The 21,246-nt window shown below is 36.0% G+C and overlaps 1 protein-coding gene across 1 annotated transcript in view; it reads right to left on the bottom strand.

The window, feature by feature from the left end:
• ASXL3 (ASXL transcriptional regulator 3) overlaps positions 1-21,246 on the bottom strand; it is a 183,298-nt gene that overhangs the window by 77,391 nt on the left and 84,661 nt on the right. Inside the window, exon 8 of the mRNA XM_042781631.1 lies at positions 6,744-6,907. Within this exon, the coding sequence (XP_042637565.1) occupies positions 6,744-6,907 (164 nt within the window). The remainder of the gene's footprint in view (positions 1-6,743; positions 6,908-21,246) is intronic.

Genomic DNA, 21,246 nt, shown 5'->3' with positions numbered 1-21,246 from the left:
AAAAAAAATAGGGAAGGAAAAAAAAAAAAAAAAAAAAAAAGCTACTAAAATGTATTAGGCAGATACAGAAATGAACAGAGATACACATTTCATTGCATTTATATATTGGGAGTAGGTTCATCTGCTCTCTTCCCCACAATGTTCCTTGTTCCCAAGACAAAGAGACAAGAGAGGTATCCTAGACAGGGGAGGAGCAACACACTAACAGGAAAGAGCATACCTTTTACCAAATCTCGACTTCTAAGTATCTTTCTTCACTGAAGGAACTAAAGCTCCTTGGAGAAAGGGCTAGTTTCAGGGTTGACAGAGGGAAAGCACAAGATAGGATTAGAGTATCTTGACAGCTTAATGGAAGGAAGTGTTCAAAAAATGATGGAGAAATGTCAGCGGACATGAAACCACCTTCAAGGGGCTAACAAATGAGAAACAATGATTTCATGAACATACAAATAAATGAGTAAGATGAAAGTTTAAGGAGGGACAGAATATTTACACAGATTAAAAGTATCTCCTCACAAAATACTATTTAATTATAAAGAGGGAAGGAGGAACTTTATAGTAGAGAACATGGCAGACATGCCTTGACAAAATGATCAAGTGAACATCATCATCAGTATTGCAGCAAATCAAAATTATGTACTATTAACTAGACTGTAAGGTGAAGGACACAGAATCATTTACAGTATTCCTCCCAAAGGTATATACTTTGAATCTAATCACAAGGAAACATCAAAATTGGCTTCTAATATTCAAAAGCATCAAGGCCATAAAAGTCAAGGGAAGACTGAAGAATGGTTCCAGAATGAAGGAGAATAAAAAGACATGACAACTAAATACAAAAGCAGATTCTGTGCTGGATCTTGTTGCTAAACATGAAATTATTGGGACAATTGGCTAAACATGAGGTCTGAGAATAACACAGTAATAATGATTCCTAGTAATTTCCTAAGGAACTGTGGTGGTGCAGTGCTTAAGGCATTTCACGGCTAATCAGAAGGTTGGTGGTTCAAACCCACCAGCCACTCTGAGGAAGGAAGATGGGACAATCTACTTCCATTTTTGATTGGCTACATTGTGATTATACATGAGAAAATATATCCTTAAAGTCATAATATTTTAGGGCGGGTGTCTTATCAGGCCAGAAATTTATTCTCAGTTGTATCTTCAAGTTTTCTGAAAGTTTATGACTATTTATTTATTTGTAAGTTAAAACAAAAAACAGGGTACAGGTCCTCCTGATGTAGTAGTTCATAAGAGGGCTAGCCTCCTAGAGCACAAAGCAGAGTGAAGAAGGCTGTGAAGTGGTGATCTGGAGGGACAAAGGAAGGACTTGTCACTCATTTCCCAATGACCTCCTAATGTCCAGTTGACACTGTTGCCTCTGTATGATCTCCACATCGATGATTTCTCATGGATTTGGTATTTTCCTATTCCTAACGTTTTTCCACACATCATCTTATCCATACTTCCTCACAAATACATGTATTCCTCTGAGACAATTGTCACATCTCCCAATCTCATCAAATCTGCTAGCTGAAACAATAATCTACGTTTATTTTATTCCTAATCCTCTTCTTTCTAGTCTCAAATCTGAATATATAATCATTTACTAGACTTTCATAGAGAAGTCTTTCAACTTAAGATGGCAAATACCAAACTCCTTACCTACCCCACTGCAGAGGCCTTTGTTACTTGCCTAAGCACCCTTTCCCAGTCCCACACCCCATCTCACATCCCCTAATCAAACTTCTTAAAACTCAGACTTTTAAGGTATCTTTAACCTCTACCACAGCTTACTGTTTACATTAGGTAATGCTGAGCACACGCTAAGCTCCACAGGTAAGGCCTTTTTGGTTTATGCCAAAACACAATGCCCTTGGCTAAAGTCCTTGTTTAAAGAATGGTCATATGACCTAAGTAGTACAGGCAGTGTGAATCTTAGGTCTCTTGCTTTAAATACTGGGATAGAAGTACTTTCCCCACATGTATGAAACACAAGGAAAATAACTTTATCTGCTTCAAGCTGCCATCCTACCACAAGAGTTTCCATTTTAGAGTAAAGTCAATAACAACAGAGATTTTCTGAGTTTTACCCCTGGACAAAAGCTGCCCTTTTGATTTCATTTGGTTGACTGTTCTAAGGCATGCATACCTGGTACTATTCACCTTACAGGTCTGTCGACTGTTTGGCTGGAACTTGAGCCACTGTTGGAGCTCAGTTCCAGCTTGAAGGATAAAGCTCAGAAGGCAAGAATGGATAGGAAAGAAGGATGAATGGAAATGGGCAACACAGGAAGGAAATGGGAAGAGTGCTCTTACGTTGTGGGGATTGCAATCAAAATCACAAAATAAAATGTGTATGAACTGTTGAATGGAAAACCTATTTACTCTGTACTGTTTCACCCAAATCATTAAAATCTTTTGAAAAAGAAAGATTTTTCTAAATAATTAAATAATAATTAAATGGGTCCTTGATAATAACTGAATCCCAGGATTAACAACTAGATACATCTAGTAACCTAAGCCAATAAATTCCCTTAATGTTTAAATTAGTTTGAGTTGGATTTTTTTTTTTTTTACTTGCAGTATAATGTGTGAAGGAGAATAAAAATAAGTATCAAACTAGATGTGACGGTATTATAAACACAGCTGCTGCTGTTGTTGTTGTTGTTGTTAGGTACCCTTGAGTTGACCCGACTCATAGCAACCCCTCCTTGGGTTGCCAGGGCAGTATCACTAGGAAGTAGATTGCCCAACCTTCCTTCTGAGGAATGGCTGGTGGGTTTGAACCACCAGCCTTCTGGTTAGCAGTCAAGTGCCTTAGGCACAGCTACGAGGAAGTAAAAATGAAGTCTAAGATAAACAGGCTAGAAAGTTTGACCAAAAGTACAAATGTACAAAAACAAAACACCTAGAGAAGATGACTTAATGATCATCATACACGTGTAATTCTTAAGTATTTGATATAATTGCAGTCCCTCTCTGACTCAAATAAATTTATGTAATCAGTCACACCTCCATGCCTTCTCTCCTTGTCCTTGTACTGGCCTAGGAAACAGTGATATTTGTCCCTATTTTCATCTCCCTAAACTGGATGGAAGGAGCTCTGGTAGCATAGTGGCTAAAGCACTTGACTGCTAACCAGAAGGCTGGCGGTTCAAACCCACCAGCCACTCCTCGGAAGGAAGGTTGGGCAATCCTACTTCCGTAGTGATACTGCCTCGGAAACCCAAGGAGGGGTCGCTATGAGTGGGGCCGACTTGATGGCACATAACAACAACAACAACAAACTGGATGGAAATAGCAGCAGCTTTGATTGTCTGGTGAATCGACTTGCCTGCTCCATTCAGTGAGGTAAGAAGTTTGAGCCCACCTTGAGCGGGGCAGAGAGGGAGTTCTAAATTTCTTGTTATCATGTGCTGAAGACCCACAGAGCCTCTCTGTTCTGAGAAGTCACCCTAGATAAAATCTCAAGTCACCTTCCAGACCTTTAACAATCCCATCTCACAGGCAATCTGTCATTTATTCCTACTCATTCTGGGTTGAAAATATGTCTGGAATTCATTCCTTTCTTTTCATTTCCAAGGCTAATGCTCAAGGTCAGACCCTTATCAAATATCTCAACTACTGCAATTGTCTCTTAACCAGTCTTTTAGTGTCTTATCTCTCTGCCTGTCCAATTCATCATTATTTGGGCTATTATCTCCCAAAGAGAAAATAAGGACTGTATTTTGTTTATCTTTTGGGTCCTCTCCCCTTCCCTAAGTCCAGTCATTGAGATGTCTGTTAAATTAGTCTATGTAGGCTATTTCTCATTCGAAAAATAACTGATGGTACCCACTAAATTCAGAAAATGTTCAAAGAGCTTAGCCTGCAGCCAGGTCATCAAGGCTGTAAACGTACTCCCCTTCAGTATATTCCTCACCAGTTTCCCTTCTATGATGTCCCAGTCACACTCAACTGCAGAATAAAATATTCTGGAACACACCAAGCAACAAAGTCTTTATAAATGACATACTCTTACTCTGTAAAATGCACTTTCCCTTACCCTACTTATGAAACCAGTCCTTCAAGGTCCAACTTAAGTATCATTTCCACTACAAAATCTTCTCCAATGCTACTTTCAGATTAAATATCTTCATCCTCTATGCCTCTGCAGGACTTTCTCTGTATTTCTATTGAGCATTTATGGGATTTTTCCTGGTCAAAACTAAATTTGGCAAACATCTCTTTGTTTATTAAAATGCTTTCAAAGTACTGAGCAAGCAATGTGAATCTCAGTGTGTGATGGTCTTTCTTTTTTATTTGTCTATTTTTCTTCCATAAGATTTATCCTTGTATTCTCTGTAAATAACAAAGTGTATATAACACAATTAAAAAAAAAAAAAAACAACTCATTGCCATCGAGCCAATTCCAACTCAAAGCAACCGCTCCTTGGGCTTTCAAGGTGGTTATCTCTATGGAAGTAGATTGCCCAGTCTTCCTTCTGAGGAGTGGCTGGTGGGTTTGAACCTCCAGCCTTCTGGTTAGCAGTCAAATTTCCCAATGGACTACATGTTATTCGAGCACAAGTATCGTGCCTTATTCATTTTTATATCTCTGTGATCAGAAAGAACTGAGCAACAAAAACTCCTACAGACTGAGTAATACATTGAGTTTAGACTTTGACCCCTGAAGTATTTGGCTAAACCTAGGACACTTAGTCATTTCTTCACTCAAAAATGATTTATTGAACATCCTGTATAAGCCAAAACATATTCCAAGAGGGGTAGGTTCAGTTGTGAAAGTTTAAACCACACCTATGCTGAAGTAGAGGAAATGTGTAAGCAAATAAATTGGTACTGAAAAAAGTTTTTGGTAATGAATGAATTATATTTATATTCTCAGTCAGACAAGCTTGAAACTTGAGAGTCATCAGTGGCTTCACCCTATACTTTGCTTCAAATGTTATTTGACAAAATGTAAAATTGCTACAAGATGATGATGATGATGATGATGATGATTGCATTATCCTCCTCATCTTCGATTTCAATGCTTTTCCCTAAATTCAAGCCCTCGTTATGTCTTCTGGAACAACTAAAATTGCTTTTGAAATATTCCTTTCACTTTCATGCTTTCCATCCCTAACATTAACATTCAGTACAGCCAGAATAATCGTCTTAAAAAGCAATGCTATTACTGCATTTTGTTCTGCTCAAAAGCCCTCGATGGCTTTGCATTGCAGACACAGGGAGATACTATATACCCTTCCTCCTTATACTCAGTGTCTTCCAAAATCTGGTTCCAATCTATTTTTCCAGATTCATTTGTACTGTTCTTCCAACAAGCCAGACTCCCACTATATTAATTTTTGTGTCTTTGGACCTTTTACTTAGCATTTTCCCATCCTTTTTATTTAAATTCTACCCAAATCTCCAGGCCCAATTCAAGGATATTAAATTTGTCTCTATTTTTTACTTCTGGTTATGAAAGATAATATACTTTGTGCTTTATTGCCCTTAACTTTACCCATTTCTGCCTCATATTTTGGTTATTTACAAATAAAGTTTATGTAAGCAAACTGAAGAACATCTAGTCATTCATTCAATAAGCATTTAATAATCATTTATTGTCCAAAAGTACCTAAAACATGTCATTTTTCATATTAAATAAAGTTTTGTTGAGTGAAGGCAAACTCCCAGTTTAAAGAAATATACCCCAAATTAGAATAATCTTTTTCTAAATATGAACAGTAATTTCCACCAAAGAGATATATATAAGAATGGTAGCAAACTGCTGCTTTTCATATATGAAATGATTTTGAAGAGATAGATAAGTTAGTAGAAAACAATTCAATGAAAAGCTAAAAAAACTTACTGAAAGTAATCTGGAAATACTGATTCCATCTTGGCCAGTTTAATTCATGGTGTATGTATCATTTTGAGATGCAAATTCATAAATGCACATGTGTTATGTTCAATGATTGGAAATAGAACTGTGTCAAAATGTATTGAAATAAGAATCAAAAGGAAGTTTTCCTAGACACCATTTAATAATTTCTGTGGAATTTAATAAAAATTTATGTGATGAAATATTTTTTCTTTTTATTTTCCTAAGGAAACAGCTTTGTATGATGATTGATGCCTGCTATTACGGGTCTATATTTATATTTTCTCATTTTGGAAGCTTTTCAAAAATACAAAAATATACTTTATAAGTCAAAGCATTTCCAGTTTACACTAGGAAAAAAGATAAAAGGTGATTATTTATAGGCAATGTTATTCATGATGATAGACTCTCAGAAGGCAACTGCAAACATAAATTGTAAATGCTTTTTGGAGAGAGTTGAGAATAAAAACATTTACATAATTTCTTAGAAACCCTGGCTTTTTATTGCTGCACTTCCAATATTCCCTCCAGGCAAAGGAGCAGCTACTTCAAAGATTTATTTGATAATGGGATGTTTGATTTCTTTGTCTTCCCTTCCCAATGTGGGTAGGTCCATTGTTTTCATTCAACAGCAACTGTACCATAATTTAAAATCTGAATTGGCTCACTACTGAGACTAAAAAACGGTTTTGTTTTGGCAGATTGAACAAAGAAACCGATGATAGCACCAATTATCTACATAAATAAATTATATAAATATTCAATGTTATTATAAAATGGCCCATCCACTTATCAGTCATCTTCCATAACAAGCCTGCCATATCATGAAAATGTAGGTAGTGACTGATACCAAGTGTCTAAAGCTTAAACTTACCTGCCTATCTACTTCTGGGAGCAAAAGCAGGAGGTATTGTTGGAAATGCTGAGGTAAGGAAGCAAATGTGTGTTTGTTTATCAATGCTCTCAAATTAGTGTTGACAAGAATAGATCCTGGAGTTTCTATGTCAATGTCCTCAGCTTTGGTCCATTTCAAGTGTCCTGTGGGAAACAAGCAAAAGGTATGAATTTACTGCAGATTGAGGAAACTAAACACACATACACATATATAGTGAACAATATGTTTAATTCTACCCCTTTGGAGAGTTCAAAATGGAACTCTCCAAAGCTTCTTTCATTATGTTTTTATCTTGCCTTAGTTAGCTTCAATTTTCATAACATATATTTTATTCTACATTTTAATTCAACCTAGTACCAGGTCTAGATAAAGAAGTACTTTAATTAAAATCTTTCAATTAATCAGAGTTTTCAAAACTTTGGAAGCACAAACTATAACAGCTACAACTTATGTAGATTCTATGATCACTGGTAACACTAATAAAAATGGTGCTGCTAATTTTAACAAACATAAATGATGGTAATAATAACTGTGCATTTCTCATCTGCCAGGTAGTGGACTAAGGACCAAAAGATTCTCATTCAGGTTATTTCTGAGGGTGCTAATTTTAAAAAAAGCAATCTTTTAAAAAGTATTACTTGTAAGGCCTGAAATAAGTTCTGAAGGATAATTCCACAATTGAAGGCACAGTGGCCTCCAACATAAAGGTATATGTTGAATTCACAGCTCAAAACTATGACACACAAGAAAATAATCTGGTGAATTACCATTTTCAGTTATTTGATCTAAGAGAATCACTTGAATGAGAGTATTATAGTGTATGCTTTAAGTCAGTGATCAGTAAATTATGTCCCATGAGCTAAATCCAGCTCAACACCTACTTTGGTAAATAAAGCTTCTGTGGAGCACAGACATGTCCAAGGTTTACATACTGTCTATGTTTGTTTTTGCATTACAGTGAGGAGTTAAATACTTGTGACAAATCATAGGGCCAGCAAAGTCTAAAATATCTGCTCTCTAGTCATTGACAGAAAAAGTTTCCTGACCTCAATTTTGGATTATTAAAAACAAGAGAAGGAATGAAAAACATTATGAAAAAATATAGGACACTGAAAAAAGAATAGGCAGATTGAAAAGAAAACTAAATCAAAATTCTAGATAACGAAATTCATTGTTCACAAATCTAAAGAAGGCATTCAGAAAAAGCTGCTTACTGTATGATTCCAACCTTACAACATTCTGGAAAAGGTAAAACTAGAGAGATAGTAAAGAGATGGGTGATTTCCATGGGTCCAGGAGAGGAGGAAGGGATCAAAAGGTGAAGCACAGGCATTTGCAGGACAATGAAACTGTTCTGTACGGTACTATAATGGTGGATATATGATATTATACACTTGTCAAAATTCACAGAATTATACAATAAGAAAGAATTCTAATGTAAACATGTTCATAACTATGTATCAAAATTAGCTAACTCATTGCAAAAACAGATACTTGAAAAGATAAATAAAAAAATAGCATTAAAAAGAACAAAGATGGAGAAGAAATAGGGAGTATAACAAGCAACCAGAATACCTATCTAACATATTCTAATGTTCAGAACCAAACAACAAAACACCAAGGATGGTAGATAAATAAATATTTGAAGAACTAAAGTTTGGAATTTTCTTAGACTAGAAAAAATGATGCAAATCCTAAGATAAAACAAAATATCACATCTTAAAATAAATACATTTCCTATATCTGCTATATTGAAACCTTAAAACACCAAAAAATAAAAATATCGTACAATCATTTGAACAGATCATAGATTATTTCCAAAGGGATGACGATGAGATTGACAGAAACCTTATTAGCAAAAAAAATAATACAAGATAATAGGATATTATCAAAAGGCCAAGAGAAAGTTAAGTGTCAATCTAGAATTTCATTCATAACTATGCCACTCAAAAATGAGAAGGACTTAAGAACATTTTCACTGTTTCAAATTCAAACTCAATACCTTAAAGAATTTTGCAGAAACAATCATTAGTGGATGTTCCTGAAAAATAAAAAAGTTAAATCAAGGAATGAGTGGATTGCAAGAAACAATGCCAAACAGACAGGAATAATTCCAAATAAATACTGTCTGTAAAAAAATAATGACTAATGTTGTTGTTATTGTTAGGTGCTGCTGAGTCAGCTCTGACTAATAGCGACCCTATGGACAACAGGACAAACCACTGCCCAGTCCTGTGCCAGCCTCACAATCCTTGCTATGCCTGAGCCCATCATTGCAGCCACTGTGTCAATCCATCTCACTGAGGGCCTTCCCCTTTTTCACTGACCATCCACATTACCAAGCATGATATCCTTCTCCAGGGAATGGTCACTTTTGACATGACCAAAGTAGGTGTGACTTCTGGCCATTCTGCCTTCCAAGGAGCATTCTGGCTTCACTTCCTTCAGGACTGATTTGTTTGTTCGTCTGTCAGTCCATGGTACTTTTGGGATTCTTCGCTAACACCACAACTCAAAAGCATCAATTTTTCTTTGGTCTTTCTTATTCAATGTCCAGCTTTCACGTGCATATGAAAAGATTGAAAATACCATGGCTTGTCTTAGGCACATCTTGGACTTCAAAGAGACAGCTTTGCTCTTCAACACTTTAAAGAGGTCTTTTGCAGCAGATATGCCCAGTGCAATACGTTGTCTGATTTCTTGACTGCTGCTTCCATGGGTGTTGATTGTGGAACCAAGTATTATGAAATCTTTGACAACTTCAATCCTTTCTCCATTTATCGTGATGCTTCTTCTTGGTCCATTTGTGAGGATTTTAATTTTCTTTATGTTGAGGTGCAATCCATACTGCAGGCTATACTCTGTAATCTTTATCAGTTAAGTGTTTCAAGTCATCTTCACTCTGAGCAAGCAAAGTGTGTGGTTGTGTGGTCTGTGTATCACAGGTTGTTAATGAGCATTCTTCCCATCCTGATACTGCGTTCTTCTTCATATAGCCTGGCTTCTCAGATTATTTTCTCACCACACAGATTGAAACAGTATGGTGAAAGGATCCAATCCTGATGCACTCCCTTCCTGATTTTAAACAGTGCAGTACCCCCTTGAGCTGTTCAAATGACCGTCTCCTGGTCTATGTACAGGTTCCTCGTGAGAACAATTAAGCATTCTGGAATTCCCATTCTCAATGTCATCCATAATTTGTTATGATCCCCAGAGTTGAATGCTTTTGCACAATCAATAAAATACAAGTGAACATCCCTCTGGTATTCTTTGCTTCCAGCCAAGATCCATTTGACATCATCAATGATATCCCTCATTCTACATCCTCTTCTGAATCTAGCTTCCATTTCTGGAAGTTCTCACTCAATATATTTCAGCAACCGTTTCTGAAAGATCTTCAGCAGGATTTTACTTGTGTGTGATATTAATGATTTTGTTTGGTAATTTCCACATTCTGTGGGATGACTGTTCTTTGTAACGGATATAAATATAGATCTCTTCCAGCAAATTGGCCAGGTAGCTGTCTTCCAAATTTCTTGGCACAGACAAGTGAATGCCTCCAGCATGGCGTGCATTTGTTGAAACATCTCAATGGGTATTCTATCAGTTCCTGGAGACTTGCTGTTTACCAATTCCTTCAGTGCAGCTTCAACTTCTTCCTTCAGTACCATTGGTTCTTGATCATATGCCACTTCTTGAAATGGATGAACATCAACCAATTCTTTTTGGTACAGTGATTCTGTGAATTCTTTCCATCTTCCTTTGATGCTTCCTGCATCATTCACAATTTTGCCCATAGAAACTTTCAATATTGCAACCCGAGGCTTGCATCTTTCCTTCACTTCTTTCAGCTTGAGAAATGCAGAGCACGTTCTTCCTTTTTTGTTTTCTAACTCCAAATCTTTACACATTTCATTGTAATAATTGACTTTGTCTTCTTGAGCCACTCTGACATCTCTTCAGCTCTTTTATCTTGTCATTTCTTCCATTTGCTTGAGCTACTCTTCACCCAACAGCAAGTTTCAGAGTCTCTTTTGACATACATTTTGTTCTTTTCTTCCTTTCCTGCCTTTTTAATGACAGTTTGCTTTCTTCATGGTGATGAAGAATGATGTTATTGATGTCATCCCACAATTCATCTGGTCTTCGGTCACTGGTATTTAATATATCAAATCTATTCTTCAGATGGTCTCTACATTCAGGTGACATATAATCAAGGTCACATTTTGGCTCTGGGCAACTTGTTTTAATTGTCTTCAGCTTCAACTTGAACTTGCATATGAGCAGTTCATGGTCTGTTCCACAATCAGCTCCTTCACTTGTTTTGGCTGAAGATACTGAGCTTCTCCATTGTCTGTTTCCACAGATGTAGTCAATCTGATTCCTGTGTATTCCATCTGGTGATGTCCATGTGTATAGTCACCATTTATGTTGTTGAAAAAGATGTTTGCAATGAATAAGTCATTGGTCCTCAAAATTCTATCATGTGACCTCTGGAGTCATTTCTATCACCAAGGCCGTATTTTCCAACTACTAGTAATTCTTGCTTCCAACTTTTGCATTCCCATAATCAGTAATGATCAATACATCTTGATTGCATGTTTGGTCAATTGCAGACTGCAGAAGTTGCTAAAAATTCAATTTCCTTGTCTTTGGCTTTGGTGGTTTGTGGGTAAATCTGAGTAACTGTACTATTAACTGGTCTTATAGGCATATAGATATGATCCTATCACTATAGTGTTGTACTTCCAGATAGATCTTGAAACGTTTTTTGTGACCATGCATGCCACACCATTCCTCTTCAATTTGTCATTCCTGGCATAGTAGATCATGTGGTTATCTAATTTAAAAATGGCCAAAACCAGTCCAATTCACCTCACTAATGCCTATGATATCAATCTTTATGTGTTCCATTTCATTTTTGACAACTTCCAATTTTCCTAGACTTATAATGGTTGTTTGCAGCTGTTTCTTCTTATTTTGAAATATCATCAGGAAATGAAGGTTCCAAATACTTTACTCCGTCCACATCATTACTGTCAGCTATATACAATAAGGCAATCCTTGCCCAGTTGTGTTTTGAGTACCTTCTGACCTGAATGGCTTATCGTCCAGCACTATATTAGACAATGTTTCCAGGCTATTCATCAGTTTTCCAGTAATATATATAGCAGTAGACAGCATTCTACTGCTATTCATAAGGTTTGCACTGCCCAATTCTTTGAGAAATGGATGGTCCCTTGCTTCTTCCAAGTCTAAGTTGTTCTAATGACTATGGATGCTTAAAAACGAAAGAAAATACTAGATAATAATTTCATGCAAGATGGGAAGTTGCTTGGTGCTGATGAATTAGTTCCAACTCATAGCAGTGCTATGTACAATAGAATGAAACATTGCCCAGTCCTGGGCCATCCTCACAATCATTGCTATTTGAACCCACTGTCACAGCAACTATGTCAATCCATCTCATTGAGGGTCTTTCTTTTTTTCACTGACTCCCTGCTTTTAGCAAGCATGATATTCTCCTCCACAGACAAGTCTCTCCTTGGTAACATGTCCAAAGCACATGAGATGATGTCTTGCCATCTTTGCTTCTAAGGAGCATTCTAGCTGTACTTCTTCCAAGAAAGATTTGTTCATTTTTCTATTAATCCACAGAATATTCAATATTCTTCACCAACACCATAATTCAAAGGCCTCAATTCTACTTTCATCTTCCTTACTCATTGTCCATCTTTCGTGTGCATATGAGGTGAGTGAAAATACCATGGCTTGGGTCAGAAGCACCTTAGTCCTCAAAGTGACCTCTTTGCTTGTTAACACTTTAAAGAGGTCTTTTGTAGGAGATTTTCCCCAAGATGGGAAAGTATGATTGAAATTAGAGCATTCTAAAACCCTCGTTGTTTAGGAGTAAGATAGAGATATGGATTCCTTATTAATCTTGTTATAATTCTATAGGTAGCCATTAGGGGAAAAAAGAAAAATATTTTTAACTTCCAAATCAATGGATAAAAGGAAACCCAATCAATTACATGAAAGCTGGAAATGGAGAAAAAAATAAAAAAGGAAGTAAAATTAAATCCAACATTACAATAAATATAAATGTTTTATCACTTGAGATTAAAAAAAACAATAAAAACCAGTTATATGTTGCTTACAAGAAATATACTTAAAAATAAAAATCACACGGGAAGGATCAAAATGAAATGATGAAGAAATACACCTAGTCCTCACTTATCAACTATCTTGTTACCTGAAATTTCACATTTATGACAATAGCAAAAAATTTACTATCCAACTACTTTGAACATTAACAATGCACATTTAGCAATAATGAATGCCAAGGAAGGCGCAAGGCTAGACCAGCTATGTGTTATGTGTCAACATGGCTGGTCCATGATTCTCAGTGGTTTAGTTAGTTAAGTAATGATGCAATCTGGCACTTATGTAAGGAAGTAATTGTCCTCCACTTTGTGATCTGATGGGCTCATCCTCCATTTTTACATAATAGCAACTTTCGCAAACAAGCTGATCTTTATCAATGTGGGTAAGGGAGAAGTGGATGTACTAAACAGAGTTTCAAAACTACAAAAAAGGAATACTGCAATATTAACAGCAGACAAAAGGGACAAAACTAAAAGAATTTTTTAAAAAACACATTATTGGTGATAAGAAAGATCATTCCTTAAGCGTGTATATATAAGAATAATTCACTGGGACAATGTAATGACCTTGAACTTATACCCATTTAAACAACACAGCCTCAAATTATAAACAAAATTGAGAGGACTAAAAAGAGAAATTGACATTCCATGATGCTAATGGGAAGCATTAACATATTTTTACTGGAAACTGACAGTTGAAGCAAAAATAATCTTCAGAATACAGAGGACTTTAAAAACTCAATCAATCATGAACCAAGGAATTCAACATATGGCATTGCAGTAAACCACTGTTGTTGTTGTTGTTGTTGTTATGTGCCCCAACTCATAGCGACCCTTTCTTGGGTTTCCGAGGTAGTATCACTACTCGAAGTAGAAATAGATTGCCCCCTCTTCCTTCCGAGGAGTGGCTGGTGGGTTTGAACCACCAGCCTTCTGGTTAGCAGTCAAGTGCCTTAGGCACTATGCTTAGAGAAAGCAATTTATTTTTCAACAGTCAAGAAATATTAAGGGGGAAAAAAAAAACTGACCAGCGAATCTCAACAAATATTGGAAAATAATATAAAACTCCTTAATTTTTTTCCCACCAAGAAATAAAATTAGATATAAAAAGCATGAAAATATTAATTCCCAACCCTTATACTCTCAGTATATATGTGGACATTCAACAGCACACTTCTAAGTACTTCACAACTAAAAAAAAAAAATTGCAATGGAAATTATACTTGGATTGTAAATGATAATATTAAAATGTGTAAGATAGCAGTTCAACTGTTTCTAAAGACAAATCACTGCTTTAAATTATAGCTCTTAGAGAGTGGAAAAGAGATTAAAATTTTAAAGGTTTATTGTATAAATCAAGACATTAATAAGTAGACTATGGCCTTGAGTTGCCCTTTGGGCTGGAACTGAACTCACTCCCATGGTTTAATTCTCAAACAACAGACAGGCCTACAAACTGACCATCTACACCAGGGAAATACACTCTACCATGGGAGATGACAATTTATAACAATCTACCATGGGAGATAAGAAAGGCAACATGTGCACAAGGAGAAAGGTAGGGAGGCAGGAACACTTAGGCAAGGACCCAAGGAAAGGGGAACCATGGGGAGAAAGTGGGAGGAAAGCTGTTACATTGCTAGGAAGGAATACAACCAGTGTCACAAAATAAAATGTATATGAACTATTGAACATAAAATGAATTTGCTTTGGAAAATTTTATCCAAATCACAGTAAAAAGTTAAGTAAAAAAAAAGTTAATAGATAAAAAAATAAACTTAAGAAAGTAAGAAAGAGTATAAAAAATATGAGCAGAGATTCTTTCAGTAGAGAAAAACAAGATCAATCAAACCAAAACTTATTTTTTTGTTTTCAGTTAAGACTAATCAAGTAGATATATGTTACCATAAATAAACCTGAATAAGAATAAAAGGGAAGAACATAATATTAGATAGAATACACATTTTAAAAGCAGATCTAATTCTAATTAAAAACAGGTTTTCAAAAGTGTAACATTATACTTTGACTTTTGCTAGTTTCTTTGAAGACAGATCAATTAATTTTAAAAATTTCTAATTTTAATGTAAAAAATAAAAAATTGGATAGACTTGTACTTTTTTAAATAAATGGACCAATAGGCAAAAAACTTTTCCATACACAGAAAGCCCAAATTATAAACAGGTCTAGAGATAAATTTTATCAATACATCAAAGAACTCTCTCACCATTTAATTTTATACATATTCCAAAGAGTAAAATAAGAACGCTTTCAATTAATGTTATAAATTTAATATAAACTTTACTCCAAAATAAGGACAAATAAGAATATGAGAGAGAAAATTATCAGCCAATCTCACTTATAAAAACAAGAAAGAACATATGTGATATCTGTACGGCAAAAAATAGGCAAATTCCTAACATTTGTTAAATCAAGGAGATATGTACATGTGTGTTTTTTCTATATGCTTGACTTGTAGTTCACAATTCAAAAAAAAAAAAAAAATCAGACCACACACTAATAAGGATCAGGAAAAAGATGCTTTTCTCAGCCGTGTAGGGAAAGACAAGAGAGACAGAGAAATGTTGAAAAATAAAGAAAAAGAATTTACTCAATTTTTATTATATAGCTTAGTCTATAAAGCAGTTGAGATCATTTATGACTATGACACTCAATGGAGAAGTATTAGGGAATTGAGAAAAGGTAAAATTTTTGAAACATATGCTATGAACAACATAACAAGTAGGACATATGCTGCTGGTTACCAGTTAGTATGGTTCAAAGTCCTTAAGAATATCATAGAAGGAATGAAGCCTCAGAGAAGCACACAGTCTCCATAACACAGCCCAAAGATCATCTATTTCAACAATATTCACCTAAGCAAAAATATTTTTTATAATTCTGAAATAAAGACAGAGCAGATGAACTTACTGTTAAATTTGTTGTCACACAGGATGCTTAATTCCATTTTAATTATCCTTACACATGCTCTCTTAATTGGCTTAAGAAAAATCCAATTATATCTGATTATCTTATCTTATTAAATTTGGTACCTCATGTCCTTACAGTACCCAGCAGAAGAAAAAGATAAAGTCATTTCAATGTCTGATACCCAGATGTTTAGCCTAGAGTGTCTATGGTAGCTGGGTTAGGACAAAGGCAGGTGGGGAAGCAACACTCCCAAATGCCACAGTAAGAATCTATAAAATCCAACAACGCATTAGGTTGACCTAAATGATATAAATCATGAGAAATGTATCCCATAAGAGTCAGGAAAATTCTCTATTATGTTGACCAGAGAGAGTTCTAAAGTCACTAATCCGAGTAAAGGCTGCAGATTCTGAAGAACTGATTGACTGATAGGTAACGTGCCAGCTGAATGACTCCCATTTCCTAGAAGGGAACTCACACAGGATGTATGCATAACATGTGCACAGACAGAGACAATGACACACATTTAAACAAAGGGAAGGAGAACATACAGAGGGAAGACCAGGGCTTTTTGCTATAAGACAAACTGCCCAAAGAAAACAGAAAGAGATCTTTCACTGCCTCAAAGAAATTAAAGAATAATTCTGAACGAGAGCTCAGAGAAGAAAAATCAGCTCTTAAAAAGCAAAGTGTAAGGGAAAAATTATATCAGAGGACATAATCTAGTCATCTAAGACATGAATCAACCTAGTCTTCAAGAATGGAGAAACTGTATAAAAAGCCTTTTGGAGCGCACTGACCCCATGACAATACAGTACCAGCGTTAAAGAATCACGTAGATTATGATTATAAAACAAAATGTAAACCTTAATCTTGATATTTAAAAAATCATATAATTAACAAAAACTTGGAGATAGGTGGGAGTATAAGTGACTTTATCTCACCATCTTTTATAATATATTGTCCATTTTAAATGAAGTGCTAAAAAAAAAAGGATTATCACTCCAATTATAGTTTTTCATATTTTTAGAGAAAATTTTCAGATATAAGCATTTCCTATAGCAAAATTTAAGGAGCTCTGGTGGCACAGTGCCTAAGGCATTTGACTGCTAACCAGAAGGTTGGCGGTTCAAACCCACCAGCCACTCCGCACAAGGAGGACTGGGCAATCTACGTCTGTAAAGATTTACTGCCTCGGAAACCCAAAGGGGGTTGCCATGGGTCAGAATTGACTCAATGGCAGTGAGTTTGGTTTTGGTTTATGGCAAAATTTAGCAATTTGTACTTTTTCCTTTACTTCTATTCTGTTTTATTTACCTAAACTTAATTTAATTAAATACTTTTAATTAAAATGGTATGATACAATTGTTCTAAAATGACCTCCAGCTATAGATATGCACTAGGAGATGTCAAAAAATGTTTATAGAACACTCAGGATAATTATTTTAGATGATAGGATTTGGAGTTATTACTTAAATTTTATTTTTCTGCATTGATTTATTTAAAGAGTATGAAACATTTTATAAAACCAGCAAGTTGTAATTCTCCACTACAAAAAGATTAAACCAAATAGAATATATTGGAATGAATCCCAGAAGTTGGGCTCTCTGAAGGCATTTATTAAAACCCTTCAGAGACATCCATTAGAAGCTCAGATTTGTTTAGCAAGCACTTTTTTAACTCCCACTGTGTGATTGGGTAGGAAGAAGTATAATTAAACACTGGTGTAGGTCAAAGACCCAGAATTCAAAGAACTTACATTTTAGCAGTGGAAAAATGTGAGAAATGAAGGAATAGAAAACAAGTTGGTAACAATTAAACAATTTTTTAAAGTTCACAGTCAATGCTCTAAGTGTTTGGAAGATGGTGAGATGACAATGTACTAAGGTTTGTTTCAGAAAAAAACTTCATGGCTAAGACAAGTAGAAAAGATATTAAAACAACTGATTAGGCAAGAATAGTATGCACTTCCAATCTCATTTACAGCTGGCACTTACCCTTCAACCTCAGAAGTAGTTTCTGCTGTCTGGTTACTTAGTAGTCTAATACTGTAATAATAATTTGCAAGACCTATGAAAATAAATGAGCCCTTGTACACAGTTTCAGCATTTGTCTTCATGAATATCAGAATAGTGTTTTCTATCATGCACAATTCAGAAATGCAAGAGGGACCTGAAAGTTTTTCTTCTTCCCACTTGTTTTGTTTCACTATAACATCATCAGATAAATATTATCTAGATCCATTTTTTTTTCACTTATATTCATTTGTCCCATACAACCCTATCAAACGGAAAGGTACTCAGAGGAATTTTCTCATATAACACTGGCCAAGAGCACAGAAACAAAAACAAAATTAAACAAAAAACCTACATGTAAACAAATTAAAACAAACAAACAAACAAAAAATACCACAAAACCAGTGAGTTTCCATTCTGAATGATATATTTCTCATAAGAATTTCAAGATTACCATCAGAACTCAAATGGCTGAGGGATGTTTAATTTATCTGTCTACCTACCTAAAACTCAAACCAAACTCACTGCCATCGAGTCAGATCCGACTCATAGCGACCCCTCCATGGGTTTTTGAGGCGGTATCACTATGGAAGTAGATTGCCCAATCTTCCTACCTGGAACACTAAGTTGTGTTTATGTAGAACCTGTATATAGATAAAGAGGTGGTCGTCCCAACAAAACAAAGGGATCCTGCATGGTTTAAAATCATGATAGGTGTATATCTGGGTTGTATTTTTTCACCATATTTATTCAATCTGTAGCCTGAACAATAATCTGAGAATTTGGAGTATATTACGAAGAGCACAGCACCAGGATTGAAAGACTCATTAACAACCTGCGATATGCACATGATACAACCTTGCTTGTGAAGGCTAAAAGGACTTAAAACACTTACTGAAGGAAGATGAAAGACTACAGTTTTCAGCCTTCAGTGTAGATTATACTTCAGCATAAAGAAAACAAAAAATCCTCACAACTGGACCAATAAGCAACACCATGACAAATGAAGAAAATACTGAAATTGTCAAGGATTTTATTTGGGTCTATAATCAATGCCCATGGAAGCAGCAGTCAAGAAATCAAATGATGTACTGCACAGGGCAAATATACTGCAAAAGATCTCTTCAAAGTATTGAAAATCAGAGATGTCACTTTGAGGATTAAGGTGTGTCTGACCCAAGCCATGGTGCATTCAGTCATTGCATATGCGTGCAAAAGCTGGACATTAAAAAAGGAAGACCTAAGAAGAACTGTTGCCTTTGAATTATGGTGTTGACAAAGAAGACTGAATATACCAATGGCTGCCAGAAGAACAAACAAATCTGCCTTGGGATTGGTACTGCTAAAATGTTTCTTGCATGTGAGGACGGTGAGACTTCATCTCATGTACTTTGGACATGTTATTGGGAGGATCTGTCCCCAGAGTAGGACATCATGCTTGGTAAAATAGAGGGTCAGCAAACAAGAGGAAGACCTTCAATGAGATAGACTGACCGAGTGGCTGCAACAATGGGCTCAAACAAAGCGATGACTGTGAGGACAGCGCAGGACTGGAAAGAGTTCCATTTTGTTGTACACAGGTTCACTATGGGACCCAAAAGCAGCAGAAGCTTACTAAACAAAAGGGGTATGATGGGTGCTGTGAGAACTACAAAAATGGACAGGAAGGCCGCTGTTCCCAAGGAGTTAACAAATAAATATTATTGATTCCAAAATGCTTCACAGCACATAAAATCTTTCATTCTGGAAGGTTCCTAAGGTCATCAACCAATTGTCATCTTGTCTATTCCAAGTCAGGGAAACTTCATGTGTATCAGAGTACAACTGTGCTCCATAGTTTTTCAACGGCTGATTTTTCAGAAATAGATCACCAATAGACTGAAACTTCCCATCTTCTGGTAAACATCCCAGTGCAATAACTGTTTGCACCACCTGAGACTTCTAGTATTTTTTCTTGTTGTTGTGTGGCAGTGAGTTGATTCTAACTCATAGTGAACCCATGTGGCAGACTAGAATTGCCCCATATGGTATCCTATATGGTAATTTTTATGGGAGCAGATTGGCAGGTATTTTCTCCCATGGAGCAGGTAGTGGGTTCATATCACCAACCTTTCATTTGTAGCCAAGTGCTTAACCATTGTGCCACTGGGGTTCTTTCCAAAAATCATATAACATCAAAAACATTGCTTTCTAAAAGAGATATTAAGATGCTTACATCTATGACTTTTCATTTTTATACTTCTGGGCATATATGGGAGGCTTAATAATTACTGACTTCATTGCACAAAATACACCATTCCACTCTGCTTCTTGCTAGATTAGTCATAGTTCCTTCCCAGTAATTACCTTTGACAGATATTTACCTTAACTAACTTACTTTAAACCCCAATTTCTTTCTCCTCCTGTTTGATTTTTATAGGATCAACTAACAACTTTTACAGCTGTCAGTGCTCCTTCTATGTGTAACTAGTGTACCTGCATTTTAACACAATAGCAGACTCATCATGTCGTAAAATGCAGCATGTAGCTCCCCAGTGGTGCCTACAGGTCTAAATTACAGGCTAGATCACTTGACACTCAAGTCATATGTAAAATTAACGCTTTAGAGACTTTGGAGCTACATATACCTAGTCTTGTATCGTAGCTGTGTCATTTATGGGCAACCTCCTTAAACCAAAAGAGTGCTTGTGATGCACTGGTTAAAGGATTCGGCTGCTAACCAACAGGTCAGCAGTCCAAATCCACCAGCCACTCTGCAGGGGAAAGATGGGGCAGTCTCCTTCCATAAGATTTACAGCTTTGGAAACTGAACAGGGCAATCCTACTCTTTCTTATAGGATCACGATTAGTTGGGATCAACTCTACAGCACCGGGTTTGGGTTTTTTGGTTCCTTAAACCTTGTGAGCCTCAGTTTCTTCAGTTATAAAATGAACATCATTTGCTGTACATAATCAACCTAAGGATTAAATGAGATAACATGTCAAAATACCTAACCCACTGTAGTAAATACTGCCAGTAATATTAAAGTTCTCCATTCCTCCGTTAAAAGCAGCTTCATTATTTTAACTACCTGGTAGTCTAAAACTAAGCAGACTGAAAAGAACACAGTAGTCTTCTTTATCGCCATTTAAATTTGCTAACAACAACAACAAAAAAAAACCTCACTGCCGTGGAGTCAGACCCGACTCATAGCAACCCCTCCTTGGGTTTCCAAGGCAGTATCACTACCAAAGTAGATCGCCCCATCTTCCTTCTGAGGAGTGGCTGGTGGGTTTGAACCACCAGCCTTCTGGTTAGCAGTCAAGTGCCTTAAGTACTATGTTACCAGAGTTCCTAAATTTGCTAACAAGTCTGCTGAAATATTCTGACATTGC

This window comes from Orycteropus afer, unplaced genomic scaffold, assembly GCF_000298275.1.
Source record: "Orycteropus afer afer isolate SDZICR_OR568_19922 unplaced genomic scaffold, OryAfe1.0 scaffold00141, whole genome shotgun sequence".
In the NCBI taxonomy this organism is placed as follows: Eukaryota; Metazoa; Chordata; class Mammalia; order Tubulidentata; family Orycteropodidae; genus Orycteropus; species Orycteropus afer.
The sequence above is the reverse complement of the archived record's forward strand: the minus strand, read 5'-3'. Positions and strand labels throughout refer to the sequence as shown.